The 21,399-nt window shown below is 37.7% G+C and overlaps 1 protein-coding gene across 1 annotated transcript in view; it reads right to left on the bottom strand.

The window, feature by feature from the left end:
* PRUNE2 (prune homolog 2 (Drosophila)) overlaps window positions 1–21,399 on the bottom strand; it is a 159,460-nt gene that overhangs the window by 101,532 nt on the left and 36,529 nt on the right. The window contains exons 2-5 of the mRNA XM_009882758.1: window positions 8,872–8,913; window positions 6,744–6,848; window positions 6,075–6,277; window positions 4,569–4,732 (exon numbers count right to left, since the gene is read on the bottom strand). Of these exons, the coding sequence (XP_009881060.1) occupies window positions 4,569–4,732; window positions 6,075–6,277; window positions 6,744–6,848; window positions 8,872–8,913 (514 nt within the window). The remainder of the gene's footprint in view (window positions 1–4,568; window positions 4,733–6,074; window positions 6,278–6,743; window positions 6,849–8,871; window positions 8,914–21,399) is intronic.

The raw sequence follows: 21,399 nt of genomic DNA, 5'->3' as shown, positions 1-21,399 counted from the left end.
ACACACGCTTCTCTCCCAGGCACCCCCAGCACCCCTGTGATGGTTAAGATTCCAGATAGTTTAGAAAAACAGTTCACTCAAGATACTTTTTGCTTGGCCAAAGGTCAGTAGCCCATTTAGTCATGTGCTCTCTTGTAAGTACCTGCTGTAAAAGAGATACATGGACTCAGAAATCTCCTGCAGATTTTACTGAGTGCTGGTGCAACTCCCCCAGGGTTTCTGAAAGCATAATGGAGGCTGCTCTGTCTGCTCACAAGCACAGGAAAAAAGAAATATATAATTGGTAACACAAGATTCAATATTATTTCTTGTGTACATCACACTACATTACAGATATTTTTTTTCAAGGGAGAGGTCACTAGAAAATAGGCTAGGACTCTTAAAAAAAATGTGCATTTTATTCTTTTTTGCAAAGCATTTTGGAAGTGGAGCACTAGTTTTGCCAAAAGCAATTGCTGTGCATTAATATTAAACATGATCTAATGAAGGCAGAAGTCGTTTTGGGAAAACATTAAGAACAGCACAAGCATCTCCTGAATTATAAGTTTATGGCTGAGAGAAACAGTACAATGAAAATATAGGCATTTCTCCTGTCGAGCTTTTGTTCCATGACCTGGAAAAATAAAGGACAGGGAAGAGGGGAAAATCAACAGTCCCTCATGGAAAAAGTATACTTCAACACTCCCCACCCCCAAAAAAACCCACAAACCAAAACTGTAAAACCAAGCCGAGCAAGCAGTCTTCACTGTAATTAACAGGAGAGCCACAAAGCTGGAATAAAATTGGGAGCGGGGGGGGCATTGCCTCCAAGAAAACTGTTTCCACACATAATACCTAAAGTATCAGTCCAAACAAGTGCAGCATTTGGTGCAGTTCAAAATGCTCCTTTCTTTCTGGCATATATGTTAAGGATGCAGCAATTAGGGAATGTGAATCATCAAGACAGAACAAAAAAAAAAAAAAAAAAAAAAGGAAAATTGGCATAATTCCCACAGCCCTTAAAAGGGCATTTCTTAACATTTGTCTGCGTGGCTACCATAACAAACTAATCTCTACTGAAAGTCAGACTGCCCCAACAGGGCATAAAAAGATCTCAACTATGCAGCTTAGAACTAGCAAAAGCAGATTCATGTTAAAAAGAAAAAAAAAAATTGCTGATGCTTTTGCTATAAATCTGTCTCTATTTACATGTTGCAGTCTGCACCTTGTGGCATCCTTCAAGGCCTTATACAAATAAACATAAGGAGGCATTTTTGAGAGTGCACTGACCCAAGGTACCTGACAGTGAGTGCCTGGAATCACATCCTTGCCAGCTGGCTGCAACAGAAAATGTAATGACTCAGCAGTTTAATGGATCTTGAGTTTGGCAACAGTCCCCTTCTAAACATCTCTAGGGAAATAAGATAATACAGGCCCAAGACTCTGGCAGGTTCTGTAATTGTTTGCTTCTGGCACAAATCCAGGGACAGCACAAGCTCTAACTTAAGGCAAATATGGCTGTACAACACTCTGACTCTCCAAGCAGGCTCTATTCAAAGCCCAAGGGTAGAATTAACTTATGGCATGTCTGACGAGGAGACAAAGATACCAGGAAAGCATTCAGCTGAAAAAAAAGTCCTTAAATATTAAACTGCCTAAATCAATAATGCTCAGTTTCCCAGGAAAAGTCTTTTCTCTTGACTTTTTTTTTTTTTTTAAACACAGAAGAAGCAGGTGAAGTTTGTCCGAAGTTGAAATATGGCACATTATAAAAATCTGCTTTTGTTATTAAACTTTTAAAAAATTGCTAACAGACTGTGAGAAAAAAGAAGTTTGAAAAAGAGGCAACAAATGAATTTGTCACAGCCACTATGTGCTAGTTATTAAAACATGAGATATTTGTATTATCTTACAAGTCTTCTGGCAGAATACTCACTGGAAAGCCAGAAAATGAAAGATGAGTTCCCAGCTCAGAGACTCAGATGTTACGATCTCTCAGCTGTTTTAAGAAAACAAAATCTTAAGTCTTAGCACTTTGACTTCTACTTTGGCCTTCTGTTCTGAACTTCCTCTGAAATTTATACATACTAACAACTTACAGATTTACACTGGAAGCAACATAACAGTGGGAAAAACCCAGTGGGACCTTTTTATTGGCTTTACGCCGGTAGAGTGCCAGAAGAGAGAGGGGTCATCCTGGGAGCCTTTACATGTGTATTGACTGCTGGTGAGAATGAAGCAGCCACCCCGCTTCTTCCAGACCACGATATGCGGACGGTCCCTTTTTCTCCCATGCTCACCGGTGAGATGAATTTCAAAAACTATACTTTATGGGCAAGGACTTTGACAAAAGGCCATAATATATACAGAGAAACACAAAAGCTTGACTTGGGTAGGTTGTATTTCATCTTTTATTTTCAGACTGCTTGTAGTTTGATCTTCCATCTACATACATTTATATCTAAGATATTTTTTTTTATCTTATCAAAACCAGTAATGGGATTCACTGACTCTTCTGAATTCGCAATTGAAGGTTCTCAAGTACCGAAAACCTTTTCTATTTTAAAAGACCCACAAGAGGACTCACTGTATTGCTTAGCCTTATATATGTACAAAGAGCATCGCTGGGCGAAGCAGAAAAGCATCAAGTCACAAGTGCAGCTGTGTTTTGTTGTTTAGGCTTTGCCAATCACCTCTCATACCATGAATGAGAAGGTATGAAGGGACTCCCATATCCACTAACTTCCTCAAACATGTGCTACCATGCACAATAATTAAAATGAAGTTACTAATTTGTAAAAAAATTTTAGCTACCATCTCCCTCAAAACTGAAAGTGCTGTCTCTAATGCAAACACTTTGAATATTTCTCTAATAAAAGCACTTTCTTTTAATTTGGATACAGACTGGAGAGCCAAAACACACAGGCACTTACAACCATGTGTAGTACTTGAAAGCATTCTTGTTCATTATTCAGAGCACTGTCTCCTGACTCCACCACCAAACAGGTATCCTGAGAGATCACCAAAAGCCTTTTTTGGTTCTGCCTCCAAAATCAATTACGCTTGGTCATTTGCCTAGATGCCTGGATAGCTACTCAACCGAAATCTGGAGCTTACAAAAATGTTTCATGGCAGGTTTACTAGAGCTTATTAGCATGGAAAGATACTAAAAGAGCACACTAAATGCTGTGTCACTGTTAATGCTTCTTCTAGGAAAACATAAACAAAATAAAAATTACCTTTTGTAATTTCTCATAACATGCTCATTACATTTGTTATCACAGTGATGAGTACAATGACAAGCCAAGACTCCTGTAGCTTCTGAAATCTAATGTAGGCAAGTTTTCATAATCCTCATTAAACACGCCTACATTAATTTCTTAAAAAGGCATTTTGCAGTTCCAACTGAAGAATTCTGCTGCAACAAATAAACTAAGGATACACTTTATGAAGACAGAAATGAAAATACTCTTGACTTTTGAAGCCCGTCATGGTTTCGGCTGAGGACGGAGTCGACTTTTTTACTGGTAGCTGGTGCGGTGCTGTGTTTTGGATTTGGGATGAGAATGATGTTGATAATGCACTAATGTTTTTGGTTGTAGCTCAACAGTCAAGGCCATTTCTGCTCCTCACACCACCCTGCCAGTGAGCAGGCTGGGGGTGCACAAAAAGCTGGGAGGAGACACAGCCGGGACAGCTGAACCCAACTGACCAAAGGGATATTCCATATCATGTAACAACATGCTCAGTATGTAAAGCTGGGGGAAGCAGAAGGAAGGGGAGGATGTCCAGTGTGATGGCACTTGCCTTCCCAACTAACCGTTATGTGTGATGGAGCCCTGCTTTCCTGGGGATGGCTGAACACCTGCCTGCCCATGGGAAGCTGGCAATGAATTTTTTGTTTGTTTGCTTGCACGCGCAGCTTTTGCTTTACCTATTAAACTATCTTACTCTCAACCCATGAGTTTTCTCAGTTTTACTCTTCTGATTCTCTCCTCCATCCCACCACGGGGAGAGTGAGCGAGCAGCTGTGTGCTCCTTGCTGCCGTGTGGGGTTAAACCACGACAAAGCCCCATCCTTTGAGCTCTACTGGGCATACCATACAAAAGAAAAGGGGCGTGCAATGAAGACTTGATTACAGCGTTTTTAAACACAAAAAGTTTCGCATCACGCCGTTAAAACATCATTCTATAAAAAGGTACCACCATCAGGAGAAGCTTTAACGTGTAAATATTAGATTCCAATCCATACTGTTGTCCACAGGCAGGCAGAGCCAAACTGGCAGCACTGCACAGCCCCTCGAATCGACGAACTGCACAGCTTTTCCAGCTACCCAGCTGGTGTGTCGACAGCTCCATTTAATATTCTTGTCTAGTGATACAGCAAAGACCTCTCATGCCTATTTTTAAATGCACATTTTTAATATTCAATATAATGTTACTCTTTAACAAACTCTTTACTCCCTGCTTCTTTTATGAAGCTTCCCGTGGTCTTTAAAGGGATTGTTAACCAAAGAATGGATCACACTCTTTTTTTAGAAACACTCCATTAAACCTTTCAGTATTTAAAATGAAGAGTAATCTCTCACCTCTGAGGAGATAAGCCAGTTGCTGAGTGATTAACTCTGGTGCCTCTTGAAGAATTTCTTTTACTACTAAAGAGGAAGAAGACGCTTGTAACTCCAGGCTGCCGTCACATTGCTCATCTGGATTGATGACTTTGACAACAGCTGATTCCAAACTTTTATCCTCACTATCAAGCAAATTTAAAAATTATATATATTTTTCTTTCTAGCTGCTTAGACAACCCAGTAAAACAATGCAAAAAAAAATTTAAAATTCTGGACTATTACACTATTGTTATTGCTACTTGAAGTCTGCTATAAAGCCAAAGAAAGTCATAATGAAGTCCTAAAATTGTAATTTTTTAAATGAAGTGTTCAGAGTAGTTTTATTGCTTGATACATCACTAACTACTAAGACTTAAATGTTTACATTTCCATTATCAAAATCTTTATAATTAATAATTTGAAAAAATATTTCTACACGTACTGAAAATATCACTCTTTATACGGGGGACATCTTGGATTTCCCCCATTGAATATTTTGAAAATTTACAAAAGTTCTTCTTTTTTTTTGTTTTGCATTTAGACACTTTAAGTTTCTGTTTATAATAGCAATAACAAAGCCAAACTATATAACTATATTTAATAATATAAAATGTTAATCATAATTTTTTAGAAAGAAGAAACACAGGAAGGGGTAAACAAAAAGCAAATCTTATTGATAATTTTACTTTGAAAAAGTGAATGATGTACTGATCTGACTGCAGTTAAAGAATCAATAGTTATGAGATTTATGCATATGTCTCATTTTAGATTTTCCCTATTTTTATTCTAATCCGCAAACCCCTCAGAGTCAGATGGGGCCATAGCACAACACGATGTTACTTATCTTAAATGAAGTTCTAAAGAGAGTTGGAAGTAAACATCATCCTTGATTCTGGGCAAGACAAGCAGACCATTATAAAGAGGCTCCCTATAAAAAATTCACTATAGGCTTGTAAATATTCCCTCTTAAGGATGGGTATATGGACTGCAGTCTTCCACAGAGCAACTCTGAGCCTCTGGCACTGAGAACATTTGGAGAAAAATGCTGTCGTTTTTAAGGACTGCAATAATCTAACAGCCATCTTAAAAGCACATATGCAAGTGTGCTGGCCATCTCCCAATCAATGTAAGAGCCTTAATGCCTTTAGCAAAAGCAAACTAAGAAGCAGGAAAAAAATCTCATCTTTTTACTGGTCACAGGAAAAATAGTCCAAACTATTTAAACTAAATTAAAATATCCAATCTAAGCTGGGTGAAAATACAAGGTCCTTAAAAAAGGGAGTTCCATTAAAAGTAGAGAAAGATGACTATTTAGTTTGTTATATTTAATGGACATAATGGGAGACAAAATATATTTTAACTTACTTATTTTTTTGTCTGTGTGAACATAGCAATACCAGTATTAATGCAGAAAAAATGTAAAATATAATTTTTGAAACAGCTCAAACCCGCATAAGCCATCTTGTTGTACATACAATGCAATACCTTGTCAGCATGTTGCTGTTTACAAGTGTTAAAGACAATTTCCCTTCAGCATTCAGCTGGTGCAAATTGATTTCATCTCGGAAGATATGGAATGACTCCGGGATATTCAGCTCCTCCAATATAAATCTTGTCTCTGTGAGGTAGCTAAATTCTCTTCTTGGTATGTTCAACACGGGTAAGCACAGAACATCAGGAGGACTGACCTGTAACATAGATGTACGTTTGTCAGAGTGGCATAAAATATTTTTTTTTATTAGGAAGATGTTTTAACAGAGTGAGCAACTAGAAACAGTCTGAAATTTCTGTTTGTTTTTTTCCCCTTTTACTTCATTTTTAAAAAAAAACACCTTTTGCCTTTTTTTCTTGTTCTTCGGTCTCTGCCTCCTACAGAATCACTGGGAAACGAGGAAGGAGAGAGGAGAAAGAATCATGTACAGGGGTGATTCTTTTACTGCTATTGAATAAGCCAGCTCATACCCACTCATTAATTTTTGTGTAAAAAGAAACATAGATTGTTTCTATTCAAAAACCTCACATCTGATTATAACAAAATCCAGAATAATGTCCCGAATAATGTTTTCACAGTATGTTTTAACTGACTTAGCAGTAAGATGTCTGTAACAACCTGGAACAAATGAATTAAGACCACTTGGTCCATTTTTCCCCTACCTTGTCAAGAAAGTAGGCATAGGCCAGAGTAGAAATGAGTGAATCCAAATCACAGGATTTATTCCCGAGAACGACATGGACTTTCTCCAGGCGTTTGCTCCTGTTCTGTAACACATTAGAAGACAATTGCAGTGAGTGACAACGGTGAGAAAAAACATCACTATGACACTTCAAAAGACAAGTTAAATATGGGGCATTGCCCTCAGTCGTAGTGCTCTTCACCACTGGCTGAAGGAATGCACTTACTGTGGGATCAGACATGTTTCCTTGGCTTCACAGCTCCCAAGCAAGCCAAAAAATCTGGGTTTCATGAAAGACCCCAATTTAGAACCCAGACGAGATCTAAACTGACAGCCCTTAGCAGCAAAGTAATAGATAAGCAGCTTCACGTATATGTGGAAAAAGCTTTTGAAAACACTTCACAAATCTAATAAGAAAAGCAGTCCCAAAGAGTGTGGAAATACTCGCAGCAAACTGTACAGCAAGCTGTAATTTTAGTTTTCCCTTTTTTCTTCTCTCGGCTGAAATCAGTAACAAGACAAAGTAAGTGGCTTTCACTCTGACTCCTCAGAAGCTGAGCACGCCTGGTGAAACACTGAGAGCTTTCAGTTGTTCTCACTTGCAAAGGGAACTAAGTCTGTTCTGCATTTAATAAAATTAGAAGCCTTCCAAACACGAAGAAAAGATAGACCAACTGTGTGAAAGCAAAATATTGCAGGGAAGTGTCTACCTTCTTCATAATTGCACACACAAAACGTAAGGTGATATTTTTCTCTCGTGCACGTCATTAACGTCAAGCTAGCTGCATAGAAACATTGCAGTTTATTTTATTCTAATGAGCTACACTTAATTTAAGAAACATACTCAACTGACGCCAAGTAGATATTACAGAACCAAATATATGCAATTGAACATTTTTGTTGTTGTCAGAATCAGGCTGATGTACTTTTTGTTAATTTTAAATAGGATTCTGGATATAAAATAAAATTTTAATCTTTCAAAAGAAGTATATATTTAGCATACTATCCTCAATAATTATAAATGGGCAATTTTTTTAAACCAACCCTTTTTTCTCTGTGTCTAATCTTACCTCTATCTGGATATAAGGAAGAAACTTAGTTCTCTGTCCCTTAAATAGAACACAGCCATCAAAATACCTTTGGGTAATAAAACCAGGACACCTATTCTCCATTCCCTGTGTATTGGGAAAGACAGACAGCTTTCTGAAGAATACAGTGTCTGGAACACGGTATGTTCATTTAAGCTCTAGGCCTTCACCAGCAAGGAACTGTCTTCATTTTCCTCTTTTCAATATATTTTTGTCACATTGTTCTTCTGTAGCATACATTTCAGATTGATCAGCCACCCTAAAGAATTAAAGTTCATGAGCTGATCCTTTTTTAGTATTAATCAGTCTATAGAAGTCTTTTTCTTTGGGTACATTGTAACTGCATAGCAAATGACTCAACCCTGAAAAAGATGGAACCTGAATAAACTGATAAATTTATTATTAAATCTACAAACTCACCCACCTCTAGGAATCTAGTGCAAACAATAAAAAAAATTTCAAGCCATCTGATGGCCTGTATCTACATATTCTATAACAATTTGCTTCCTCTTGCTCATATTCCACAAAACACTATCCCATATAGAACTAGCAAGGATCCTCAAAAGTGATCTGAGTTTCAGTGATGAATGACAGACTTATTCATGTCATCAGGTACACAAGTGTTCTCTTTTGAAAAATTAACACATTTTTTGTGTTGTCTTTAGAAATCAAGTTTCTGAACCCTACACTTGACTTCTGAAGAAATGAGAAAAGCACGGCTATAAAGAGCAGAATGCAAAGAGAACATGGTGCGGAGCAAGAAAGCTCTAGAGACCACCTCATCATAATCCAAACAGGTCAGCTAGCCATCCAAGCTCTGATTTCTTAACTCCAGCACGCCATACCTTCATCAACACATATGAACCAGAACAGACTATGGAAGGAGAGGCCGTCTTCCTGGACTGTTCTCAAAAGCTTATCAAGAAACCTGAGATGGAGCTTATTAAGCCAAGTTTTTAATACAACAGTAAGCAGACTAACAGGGAAAGGGTGTATTTCTTGGTCAGGCTGTAAACATACCATCCCTCCAACAACTGCCAGTTTCTTCCGGACTATTTCTGCCTACGACAAACACACAGTCGAGGTAACCTACCACGTACTGCCAACGCTTTCCCAAAGGAAAGGGAACGGAAAATAATTTTCTTAAGGTATTCAGGGGTTTCTGTTGCATGCTGCCTTTTCTCCGGTCACTCCAGAGAGGATATATATTTTTTTCATCCACTACAATTGGTTATTTTAATGATTCTGTCTCTCCCAGAGTAAGAATCTGCTCATGTGCACACAACGACCCTATTTCATGCCCTAATCTCTCATCCATGACTTTAAGCGAGGTGCTTTTGAAATAGGCTTTTTCTCATAAAATATGACAGCTCTTCAACTAATGTTAAAATACAAAGTAAACCTGCAAGCTGTCTTAATAAGTAATTAAAGCTTCTAGTTAACAGATTTCAGGGCAAAAATTGGCCAGAACAAACAGCAAAGAAAGTCTGTGCTTTGCATCCTGATGATGTTAAGACACACTGACAAGAGAAGTGATAGTCCACATCTTGTTTCACCAGCCTGAAGAATTTTCTTTATTTAAAAAAAGCGAAAGGCTTCCACTACCAGATCATGTATTACCAAACTAATTTTTATGAAAAAAATAAATTTAATTAATAACGCTGTAGAATATGTTTGGACAGTTAATTCTTCCTGTAGTTCTGGAAATTCATAATGGGAACAAAACATAACAAAAACAACCTAAAATGTCACTCAATTATTACTAGAAAGCACAAGATGTTTTGCTACTATTTTCCTAAATGAAACCCTCCATTTTCTGAATAAATATTCTTATCGGCATAAGCAATCCGTTCTCCCAAAGACAAGTTGGATTTGATGATCCTTATGGGTCCCTTCCAACTCAACATTATTCTATGATACACATCTAGAAAACAGCACAAATTTGGTACAGATAAAATAGATCAGGCTGGCAGACAACCAGCAACAGTTAAAAACCCCATCCTAGTATTTGCATTCACGTAGTATGCGCTGTCCCATTAGAGGCAAAGTCAACAGGAGGATTAGAAGCAGCAACTCCCCTAAGCACACAGATGTAACTCCAAACTATCCTTCCAGAGCTACGGTCCGAGAGCTGCCACGTGCAAAACTGACCAGCTTAGGACATCTACAGGGAAGCACATAAAGAGATACAATGCTATCCCTGACACAGCTCGGTACATTAATACTGAATTATTTACCTTCCCATTCCCCAGTAATAACCGCCAAAATAATTCAGTGACACATAAAGATCACACTTACATAACCTATTCACATGGACAACATTTCCTACTCCAAGCATCTTTATTGCTTGAACTGGCTATTTCGCTGACGCGAGAATCACAGGAAAAGTACTAATATTTTAATAGATTACTCAATACAGCTATGTAGCATCTCCCCCACTCTATTTTAACACAGGAAATGTTCTTGTACCGACACTACTGATATTTTATCAAAAGCTTAGCGATGACCACAGTGTTACACAAGTGAGTTATGCAGTGAAATGGAACACTACTGCAAACATTCATCTTAGCACAAATGGGTGACACCTACCAATTCTACCATAGGACTATCAAAGCAACATTTTTAACCTTCAATCTGATTTGCAGCACCTTAGAAGTTGTAGAAGTCAGTACTTTCAGCATGACAACTCTTCCGCAGATAAACATTACTGGCAAAAAACCACCACCATCCATGCATAAAAATCACGAGATCCTCATTCAGAGACAACCAGGTTTTGTAGTTTATAACCACAATGTTACTTACTACAACTTTTAAAGCAATCAAAAGCCAGCAAGAAGGAAGGTAGATAAATTTAAAGTTAAGAGGAATAATTGGATAAATTATTACAAATCTATTTTCATATTGATTAAAATGATATTTTAAGATCAAATGAACCCTCAAAACAACCTTTGTTTTTGTCTTCCAGGGCTTAAATCCAAACTTATCTACAGTCATATAAACAGAACGCTGCACAAAATAAGCATTCCCTGTAACATGCTGCCTTTTGTGCATATTTGGAACAACCCCCTCAAACGCCATCCCTCTCAATTCTCACATCAGATAATAGTTGTCAAAGAGCATATAAAAGAAATGGCATTCTCTAGCTCACATGACACCTTCAGCTCTGACAGACTGGTGTGGAAAGTTTCCTCTGTTAAGTTGGTACCACCTCTTCCGAAGCTGGGGGAATTGTCTCCTCAGCTTCTATGGCTGCTCCTTGTTCAGAAACTAACATGAAACCAGCATGAGCTACTGTCTGTTGTTGTGACTTGATTTCTTATCTATTTTTTCTAGAAGATCACGGCACAAGGTAGACCTTCCACTGACAGTCCTCAACGTGCTGTCTTAAGGATCAGTGATATCCTTTTTTCACCTTTCCTCATCTCTGCTTTTCTATTCACCAAGCATATTTTTATTCTCTTCTCTTTCCCCTTTTGCAGGTCCAGGATATATGATTTCACCAGCATCTCCTCTCCCCACGCGTGGCTCCCTGAATAGCTTTTTAGTATCTTACTACTACTTATTAATAATAACCTTCAAAAAATTATACTCTCCATAAAAGCAACCCTGACGTATGCCCTCTCGGGGCTACCCAAGCTTACTGTTTATCTTACAGGTCTGAGATTGCTTCCTCTTCCGTCATCTCAGATACAGCTAGTCTACTGCTGGCTAACCAGCCAGCTGGAGAAAAGCAGGCCCATGGATGTGAGGCTTCCTCCTCCAGATCTTTCCAAGCACAGACCCCAGCAGAGAAGCCCACAAAGCTTTAGATGCACGAATTCTGTGAGACCTAGCTGCAATAGGACTAAAATGTGATTAATTCCAGCAGCTACCACAGCTCAACCTGAGAGCCATCATGAACCCTCATTAGCTCTCAGAATTAAAAAATTCAAGAGGTTGATGATGAAACTGGAACTCATAAATTAAACTACATAAGAGACCACTGATCTGACTTAGTGCTGATGGGTTGTTCAGCTAGATTAAAGGTAAATTGTAAAATGCATGAACACTGGATGCCTGGGATAAAATGGATTAAAGAAATGATGTGTCATTCACAGATGGCATCAGTCAGGATAACTCAATTCAGCCCAGACCTGCAGAGATCAACATTCACTTATCATGCTCAAAAAAGAGATTTACAAACATTAAGCTACCTCTGCAATCCAGCAAGAGGTCTCTTCTGATACTCTGATACTTACAGAGAAGAAGCTCTCGTATCTGCCCATTTTTATTGTCTTTATTCACATAAAAGCATTAGTATGGCAACTTTATCTTTACACAACTGTGGTCAAAAATACTTTTTATAGGTTCTTAAATGCATCAAACAGCTGATTCATTCAAACATATGGCATATACTGACAATCAGATTTGCAGAAACTTTGGCTATGACATACTACTACAATGACAGTCAAAAATCACGTTGTCTCTTCTTTTTTTCTTCTGTTAATTTAGAAGCTGAAATAATACTGCAAGATAAATACTGAAGACTTTTTCTAGTATAAACAGGAACCCCTACAAAACTTTCACTGTCTCAAGGCAGAAATTTTTGTTCTTTTCCCTCTGCTTCATACACACGCACACAACCCACGCAGCCACACACAGCCTTGCTTTCTAAGCCACTGTTTTCTTTTTGCCTTGAATCTCACTGGATCTTCTGTCCTTCAACTGCAATGAAATCACTGCATTTTGTTGCATGGGATGAGACAGTGCTTGTCAACGATAGCAATTCTTTGAAGGAAGAAGCTATAAGGCTCAACAGAAGCATACTAATAAAGAAGAAGCTGCAGAGTCACATAATCTGACACTGTCCAGTGTCACATGCAACGCTGAAAGCTTTTCCAACCTTGTGGCTGAAGCACTAACAAGGGAGCATGGCTACACAGACATACTTAGCTTTCCTGGAAAAAGGAAAGCTTTCCTTTCCCATGGGGAAAAAGCCTAACTACCTGGACCAAGGACAAGATAGTAAATATGGCAACTGAGATTTTAAGTTATTTACTTACATAAGAGAGGATTATTGTACCTACTCAGTAGCTTTGGAAATGTACCTCCAACCCAGAGGTAGAATTTATTGAGTAGTCATTTTGGAGTACATCCTGCATCTGCCTTACAGTACCAGGCAACATTATGCTTCCGTAGGCCTGAGGGCTTTTAAGTTGATTATCCTTCTCTGTTGTCAGAGAAATGGCTTTAAGCCAAAGCAAAGTTAATTTAATATTTTATGCAAAGTTCAAGTTAGTTTAATATTTCATAAGTCCTTTCACAAGAAAGCTCTCTACTGGCCTGGAAAAAAAAGATGGTCTCTTCTCCTGATAAGTCTTTGTTTTCTCCTATTTTTGAGGACAGACAAAAGTCTATTATATCTCTCTGCCCCTAAAATATCACATTTATCATGTACAGTATATAACATACATTGTAGTTTACTGTAGTAGTTTTAAAATACGTGGTTACAAAGTGGATTCTTCCCTAAGGAACACAATTTATTAGAGAAAATTTCAAGCATGCCATATTTTAATCACTACCTGTTGGATCTATATTGTACCATGTTGCTTTACTTAAGGATCTAAACCCAAAAGCTTTTACAGCAAACATCAATCCCACTAGCAGAATAAAATATAATAAAACAAACGGGCAATTTTCTAAATCCACACCATCTACATTTGTATTGGAGACACAGCCTTACAAAAAAGATAAACAAAAGTGGAGAGGTCATAAAAATTCAATGCCACCCTCAGAAATGGTTGGATAAGCATAAAATACTGCCTGATGTTTTGTGTTGAACGACATCTGATGACAAGACTGTGACTAGTCTGTAACAAAGACTAGGAAAAGGCCTCTGCACCTTAGTTGCGATGCGTATAGAACTTCCCTGGGGCCTAACTGATACACCCATTTTACCCCGTCTTATCTGCACTCTCCTCTCTGATGATGACTCCACTTCCAACAGGAGGTTGGAACACAGCCTTCATAAACAAGAATTATTGATCTTCAGAGGTTAACACTTTAAAAGCCACACTGAAGAGTCAAGAGCTTGCTAAAGGAAGTTTTATTTTAAAATGCTGTTTCCCAAAATCACACTGTTTCATAGAAATATGCTGATCCTTCAAAATTAATAATGGAAATGAGGCAGATTAATTATCTGGCACTCCAGCCAGGGAAGGAAGTCCTGTCCCTAGATTGTTCCTGGAATTTCCACAAGACAGACGCTTTCTTTTCCAGTCATTCTAATCAAGAATTGGCATGGTCAGCTATTGCTGCTGAGAACTCAGTTCAATATTTCTGCGTTACCACCAGGCTCTAATTTGGCATTCTGCAGACAGACAAACTTCACAGTGTTCAAGAAAGAATTCCTACCAACTACAAACATTTACTCTCTTTTCATTTTTAATTAATTTTACAGAATATAACTGCATGCAAGACTGGTCTGCCCGTTAATGAAACACCTTCTGACTTATCACATAACTTTATTTACATTGTGAAAAATAAAAATAAACACTGATTTCTTCACGCAATTTTCAGTTGAAAAAGAATAGTTGGAGTAATCAAATAATGCAGTGATGCCATTTAAATATCAAAAGAAGCACCAGAGAATTAAAAACATCAATCAAAATCTTGTTGGCTCCTTTTAAAATTAAATTTATTCCATCAATTGGTTTGGTGTTGCTAACCCACCATGCTTTATAAGCTTTACATGTTCACACCCTCTTGCTTCACCAAATTTTTGCCTTTAGGGCCAACTTTTGAGAAACCACTTCAACTGGATCATGGGGTGTAAGTATGCAGTATACCCAATAGTAGTATCTGGTTTTCAAAAGGGGTCATACACAGGGTACACATACATGCCCACGTTCACACACATTTTGGAAGCATGACTTTGGCACCATCCCAATTTTGCTGTTACATGAAGATAAAACTCCCATTAAGGCTGACAGATAGTAAATATTCTTTGTCTCAGGGAATTAAAGAAATCTAAGTCCTTATGACACAAGATCAACAAAGTGAGGAGGGGAAAAACTTACTTAAATGACCTTAGGCTTAGTAAAGATATCACATTGCTCTTCCTGCCAAGACAGAACAGGATATACTCTCATACGGCTGAAAAAGGAAAATGTTCCCAGCAGAATGATTACTTAAGCTTGAATCAGCAGTACTTCAACAGCCCATCAATAGGATTCTCTACCATAGAAGTCACTAAAGTAAAAATCAAAGTTCCCCTCTTCCTTTCATGCTGCATTAACTCATTTGTTGTTCAAATTCATGGGTTCTACGCAGAATTAGTGCTCTCACTTAATAACTGAGTATCAGCAATACAGCATGCAGCAATTCCGCTCTGCAAAAGAACACCTTATATTCCTTTTCTAGGTTATCTTTAGTGTCTAAAGCCAGTCACAGCCTATCTTTGAATTTTCAGCTCAAGGTACACAACTCCTTTTCCCTCTGCTTCCCCACTTGCTGCTTAACATGCAAAGGTGAGACTGGGATGCTTATCAGTTTACAGGACTTGATAGTATTCATGTCCTTTAGGAATTGTTTGGCTTACTACAGGACCAAGGTGTCCCCTGAGATACTAAAAACAAATGAGTTAAAAGTAGGGAGCACATTTACCTGAGGAGCAGAGTGGCCCCGTCATATTAATTGTGTCGGTTACGTGGTGTCTCAAGAAGTCACTGGTACCAATACCCCCCTACATCACACACTGCAGCAGTGGAATAAATTATAGAGAGCACAGAGAAAGTGTATTGGAGAAAAGAGGCAAATTCTTTTTTTTTTTTTTTTTTTTTGTGGAGGCACAGGAATACAACTCACACAATGCAGTTCATTCACCTGTCTCTGTCACAGACTTAACATCTGGCCTCAGAGGGTTTAAGAAGCTTAGCTGCTTCTCTAAAATGGTGGAAGCAACTTTGCAACTGAAAAATAAATTTACCAAGAATAAGAAGGCACTTGAACACTGTGCTGTACAGGAGCCTTTGGAATTGAGCTTCATGCTTCTTAAGCCAGCATACCCCTTAGGTGATAATGCACCAAGTTGAACAGGAGACCAAACCCTGAAGTGAGCCAACAGCTCAGCAGAAATACCATTAGTGACTATGTAAGACTGAATTTTCTGTGTTTATATGGACAACATATAAATAGGTTTTACTCTGTTCTTTCCTTTTTTTACTTGTATCATCTTGCAATCTCAATGTTTCTTCTAAATTTTTTATCAATGTGTTATAGATAGTATTTCTGACTATATTGCACTCAAATACAAACATTATGCATAGCTACATTTTCACATTTTCATTTTGTTTCAGACCTTCTGTGTAAACTTCTGTCTCGTTTTCATCATGAACTGTATTTTCAGTCATTCAAGACAAACAAGTAGTCCGTGCTAACAATAAAATCATAGGCACCATCTTCCCATTAGTGACTTATCCTAAAATGTTTTACACACCTTCAGTTGAGAGAGAAAATCATAGCTAGGTGAGATGACCAGGAGGCCAAAGTCACTTTCAGTTTTGCCTTTCTTGTTAACGGGTTTTTATCATACTACAGTTCTAAAATGCCTTTGGCTTTTTACCCACTCTCTGGTCAGACTGCCTTAGAAAAAATGCAGTATTTTCTTTTACTTTACTATTATTTTAGTCACTCTTTCTTTTTCCACATTGAAAATCAAAAACCAATTAGCAAGTATTTCTCTGCTGTCCTTTATGCCTGCTGCAAACACTATTCCCCAAAAGAATTTCCCCAAAAGCCCTTTCGTATTATTGGCAGCCTCTTTTTCCATGGGTGAATTCTATTATTGTAACATGTTTAAGTCCAAGTGTCTTTGTGAGAGATAGAAGTTGAGTTGATTTGCTGCAGAAGCTGAGCACAGATTAAAAATTATCTTGCAACAGCGTGCTTGTCAGTGAAATGACAGTGCACTAAGAAATGAACACTCAGAATGAAATCTGATTTTACAAAAAAAATCTATTTTTCTATTTGGGATGTTATGAGATTATAAACATATGTTCCATTATGAGAAGGCACTACCTTTTTACTCATACAATAACTGGTTATGTCTATACTGTTTAGATCAGAGCCATATACACACTGCATCTGAGCAAGAGAAAATGCATAATCACATTCTTGTATTACTTTTAACATTCATATGCTTTTCAGCCTATGTCTAGTCACTAATAAACTTAGAATTTGTGCTGCTTTAATGTCTAATACTCTTTTTTACATGGATGATACTAAAACAGGAGAAATTCGGAAGTGATTTATTCGGTAAATTAAGCTGGGTTCAGGCTAGGGACAGAAGGGATATGGTACCTCTTGAATCCATATGCAGAGGATGTAATCCATACATCAGCAATCTCCATGTACAGAGCGATCCTCTTCCTCTGATAGTTTGGGCTGTGTCTGAGTTTCTAGCCTGCTCATGAAATCCAAAGAGGTCATTGATCTGACGACCCACTGAGCACTTCTTGGAGGACTCTGAAACCACCTTGTTCGATTTGTCTCAGCAAGAAATCCAATTCAGCTGTTCTCCACCATGACACACCCTCCCCTCCAGCACAATTAAAAAGGCATAACCCAACACCTATTGTGTTCAATATTGTCAAACTCAGACCTTCACACACCACACATGGATGACTGGGGTCCTTGCAGTCAATCCCATTCTCTTTTGGATTGCCCACCTTCTACCAGAGCAGATTCTGTGTAAAAAGGTAGTGCTGATGTCTCCAAAGTCAGACACATGATATTTAAGGGCTGATCCTGCATTCCATTTCATCAGCTAATGCCAGTGCATTTCTTCAGAAGTCAATAATCTTTGACGTATCATGTATTTTGGCTTTTCTGCATTCCACGTTTCTACATACATTCCCCTTCTTGTGACAGCAAGCAGCCTCCACAGACCTCTCCGAATTGCTCTTAGGTGGCAAAGTATGTTTCAGCATAAACATTACCAAAACCTTTTCTGAATCAGACTTCCCCATCTATCCTTGAAGCATTAAGAAGGCACTCAAACATATTTCCTTGATACCATTTGGCTCACTGCAGATTTTTGCTGTGTTTTAAGCACACTATTGACTGCATTAAATAACCTCATAATCACATTTAAAGGCTTAGTGATCTAGTGCCACCAATGTACTAAAATATATGATAACAAATGCAGTCAGCATTTTCCATACCATATGCTTGTAAATGTTATTCTGCAGGGAACCAATTAAAGCTATGGAAAATTTGGAACACAGACATATGGAACAAAACAAAGCAACTTATCTTGTCACCATGGTGCTTGCTCAGTACATCGATTAGGGAATGGTGATATTATAGGACAAACAAATGCCACTTTAATTAAAGTGTGCTGAAAGGCAATATACAGTAGCAATCTAAAACATTCATTTTTGCTGTGCTGATGTTAGTTTTCCCTCTAATGGGATAGAACAGGTAAAATACACTCCTGTAAAAACAAAAAATCCACAAATATTCCTATTTGAAGAAATGTAACATTAATCCTAATTTACCAAAAAATTTCCTGTTTTAACATTCAGTAAGAAAAGGGTAGGAAACTGAAATGGAGTGTCTGGGTTTCAGGGAAAACATTTAAAATACTGCTAAGGATATTTGATTTTTCAGGAAAAAAAAGTAAGCTTGAGCAGGGACTTGTTTCTTAAATGTCTTTCTATGAAAACTGAGCACATCAGGAAAAACACTGAATGTAATCCCTGTATTTGTCCAGCACAATTGACAATAGAAAAACGGTAAAAGAACTGGAAGAAATAACAGTCACCCTGGAAAATATCCTCCAGAGGAAGCAAAAAGTTATCAGGAGGTGGAATCGTGATTACTTCCTACACCTGAGGCAAACTGGGAAAGATCTATAGGAGAGAATACGCTTAAATCTGCATTTCCCATTTGTTCTTCCACTTCAGAGTTCAGCACTGCAATAGTTAAAGTCCCACAATGCTCTTTTATTCCCCAAAAAGATAAGAACCTAGAGGTTATTGGTTTTGGGTAAGCATCCTGCCTTATTACTCCTGTGTAGTGCCAATGACACGTTGAACTGACATACAGATGACGACATTGCAAACAGTATTTATGGTGATGATTACCACTGCCCCTCTGAACCACAGCTCCATTTCACATTCTTTTGTCTTGACATAGTACATATGCGTACCTGAGCCATGTTCTAAATTTAATGTACTAGGACAATTGGTACAGGAAAAAAAAAAAAAGGAACAAATTATGTTAATTCTGCTGCTCGTCACAGTAATGTTCCAGCACAGCCAAGATCGGTCAAGTACAATAAACAGTACAATAAACACATCTTTCTTATGTAGAGCTAAAGCCAGATTGGCACTGTAGCTACCAAAAAAAAAAACCACAACAAAACCCACCTTGAACAGAGGTGAGAGTTTCTGGAATGGTAAATATTGAGTGCAGACAGACTTCACCTGGCACAGTAGTCCAATTTTGTCTCACAAAAGATACGTTATATAGAGAAGAACCACAGAAATAAAGAGTATATAGTATTAAAGATGATCTTCATGGTGAGCATACTAACTATTGCTTTAGAAGTATGAAAATAATAGACGAAATCATTTAAAGTGTAATTAAAAAGTAAATTGAAGCACTGTTTATATTATAAAGCTATAAAATAATTTCTTTAAAGATATGTTATGCCATTCATTTCTGTTAAAAAATCTGGTAAGCATTAACAGAATATAAGAAGAAGAAATGCACCTAGAGGAGATTTTTTTTTTGTTTAAGGTTTGGCTCAATTTTGTTCATTTCAATTAAGTTTTTCACAATGTATTATTTCAAATTTTATTAAGTAGATATAAGTTGACAAATTCACATATGAAGAGACACTAATGACTGATTAGGAAAGACATCCTCTTCAATGATAGTTTTGCTGAATCCTTTCAGTTAACACAAAAATGGGCAATTCATCATCCCTGGCAAATCTGCTGCCCTAGCCAATTCAAAAGACAACAAATATCTTAGAAAAAAATATGGTAACGACAAACAAAATAAATTACTTTAATATTTCAACTTCACCTTTCAACTGACAGATCAACAATATCTTCTGACTTTGTATTTAACACACCATGGTGTATTTTTAATCTACGGAAAACACTGATAACTGCGTCCCCCCCAACATGGGGACTTGCTTGATTTTCCTCAACAGTCAAGCTCTTGATTTTCAATTGATGAGCATACTGTTAGGAAAAGCAGCATCCATTGATTTCTGTGCCTGCTGTAGTTAAGAACAAAGGGTCCAAAGGTAAGGAGAGATACGTAAGCTAGCAAAGACCAATCTGCTTCCTCTCATGCTAACACCTTACTTCCACCAAATCACAGACCTCTAAACTTGCTTAAAGTGATTCTGAAGGTAAAAAAATCTGTGATTCTGAAGGTAAAAAAATCTGAGAGCACAACGTCCCTCCTAGGTCACCTCTTGCACAGATAGAAGTCCCTAAATCTCTGGGGGTGGTGGGAAAAAACACCAACCAACCAAAAAAAAACCAACCAAAAACAAAACAAAAAAACACCACAAAACAAAACAGGACAAAACAAAACAAAACAAAACAAAAAAAAACCACACAACAAACCAAACACCAAAAAAACCTGAAACCTAAGTACATACAAGGGACCTATGCAAGTCAAAATATCCGGTGCACAAGACTGATCACAGCAGCCACACCTACACATTTCTACTGCTAAAGTCTGAGAACACTGGCAGGGCATTTAGAATTTGCGTGTAATTAAACCCTACCTCAGTGACTAGCAACACAACATACTCCATCACATAGACGTTATAGTGTGTGCCAGCTAAGACAAATTCTGTGTTTCCATCTATGAGAATGCTGCAAAACACAAACTAAAATTACACTGTATTTGCAAGGTGTTCAAGGTGATAAAAAAGGGATTCATCACCCTTGGAGATACTGACAAGCATCCAATTAAGCACTTGTCAGAACAGGAATAGTGGTAACATTAGAAACTGGTGATGATTTCAAGGCTTCCAGTGTAAGGTCACTCTCTGTTCTCAATCTGACATTTCTTTAGCTTATTATTTCTGCTTAGTTAATTGCATAAATCTCAGCAGATCAGAGAACCATTACACAGCATTTCACATAATATAAGCATTTTCCACTGAAAGAACAAGAGGAATAACTATGTGTGGCTTTCCTTCCCTTATACGGGAAGCATGTGCTGGCCCTCTACTGCTGTTGAAAGGGTATCTGTTCAGCATTAATGGAATTAGGAAAGTCTGTTAAGAAAAAACATGGCATAATTCTTTCCTTTCTTTTACCAGCTAAATAGAACATTATTTTTCCTCCAGATCAGTCAAAGAGGATAAAGCATAATAGCAACATATTTATATGCAGTCGTATTTGAACATTTAATCTCTGGCTTCAGATGGAGTTTGTATGTATAAATACCAACATATACTTGCCATGCCACTCCTGAATAAAAAAGAACACCAGGTCTTAAAAGAACATACTGACTTAAAAGAGATTTGAGATA

The sequence above is a fragment of the Charadrius vociferus genome, unplaced genomic scaffold (genome assembly GCF_000708025.1).
Source record: "Charadrius vociferus isolate BGI_N301 unplaced genomic scaffold, ASM70802v2 scaffold560, whole genome shotgun sequence".
Taxonomy (NCBI): Eukaryota; Metazoa; Chordata; class Aves; order Charadriiformes; family Charadriidae; genus Charadrius; species Charadrius vociferus.
Note: the sequence above shows the minus strand (reverse complement) of the source record. Positions and strands in the feature narration are given on the sequence as shown.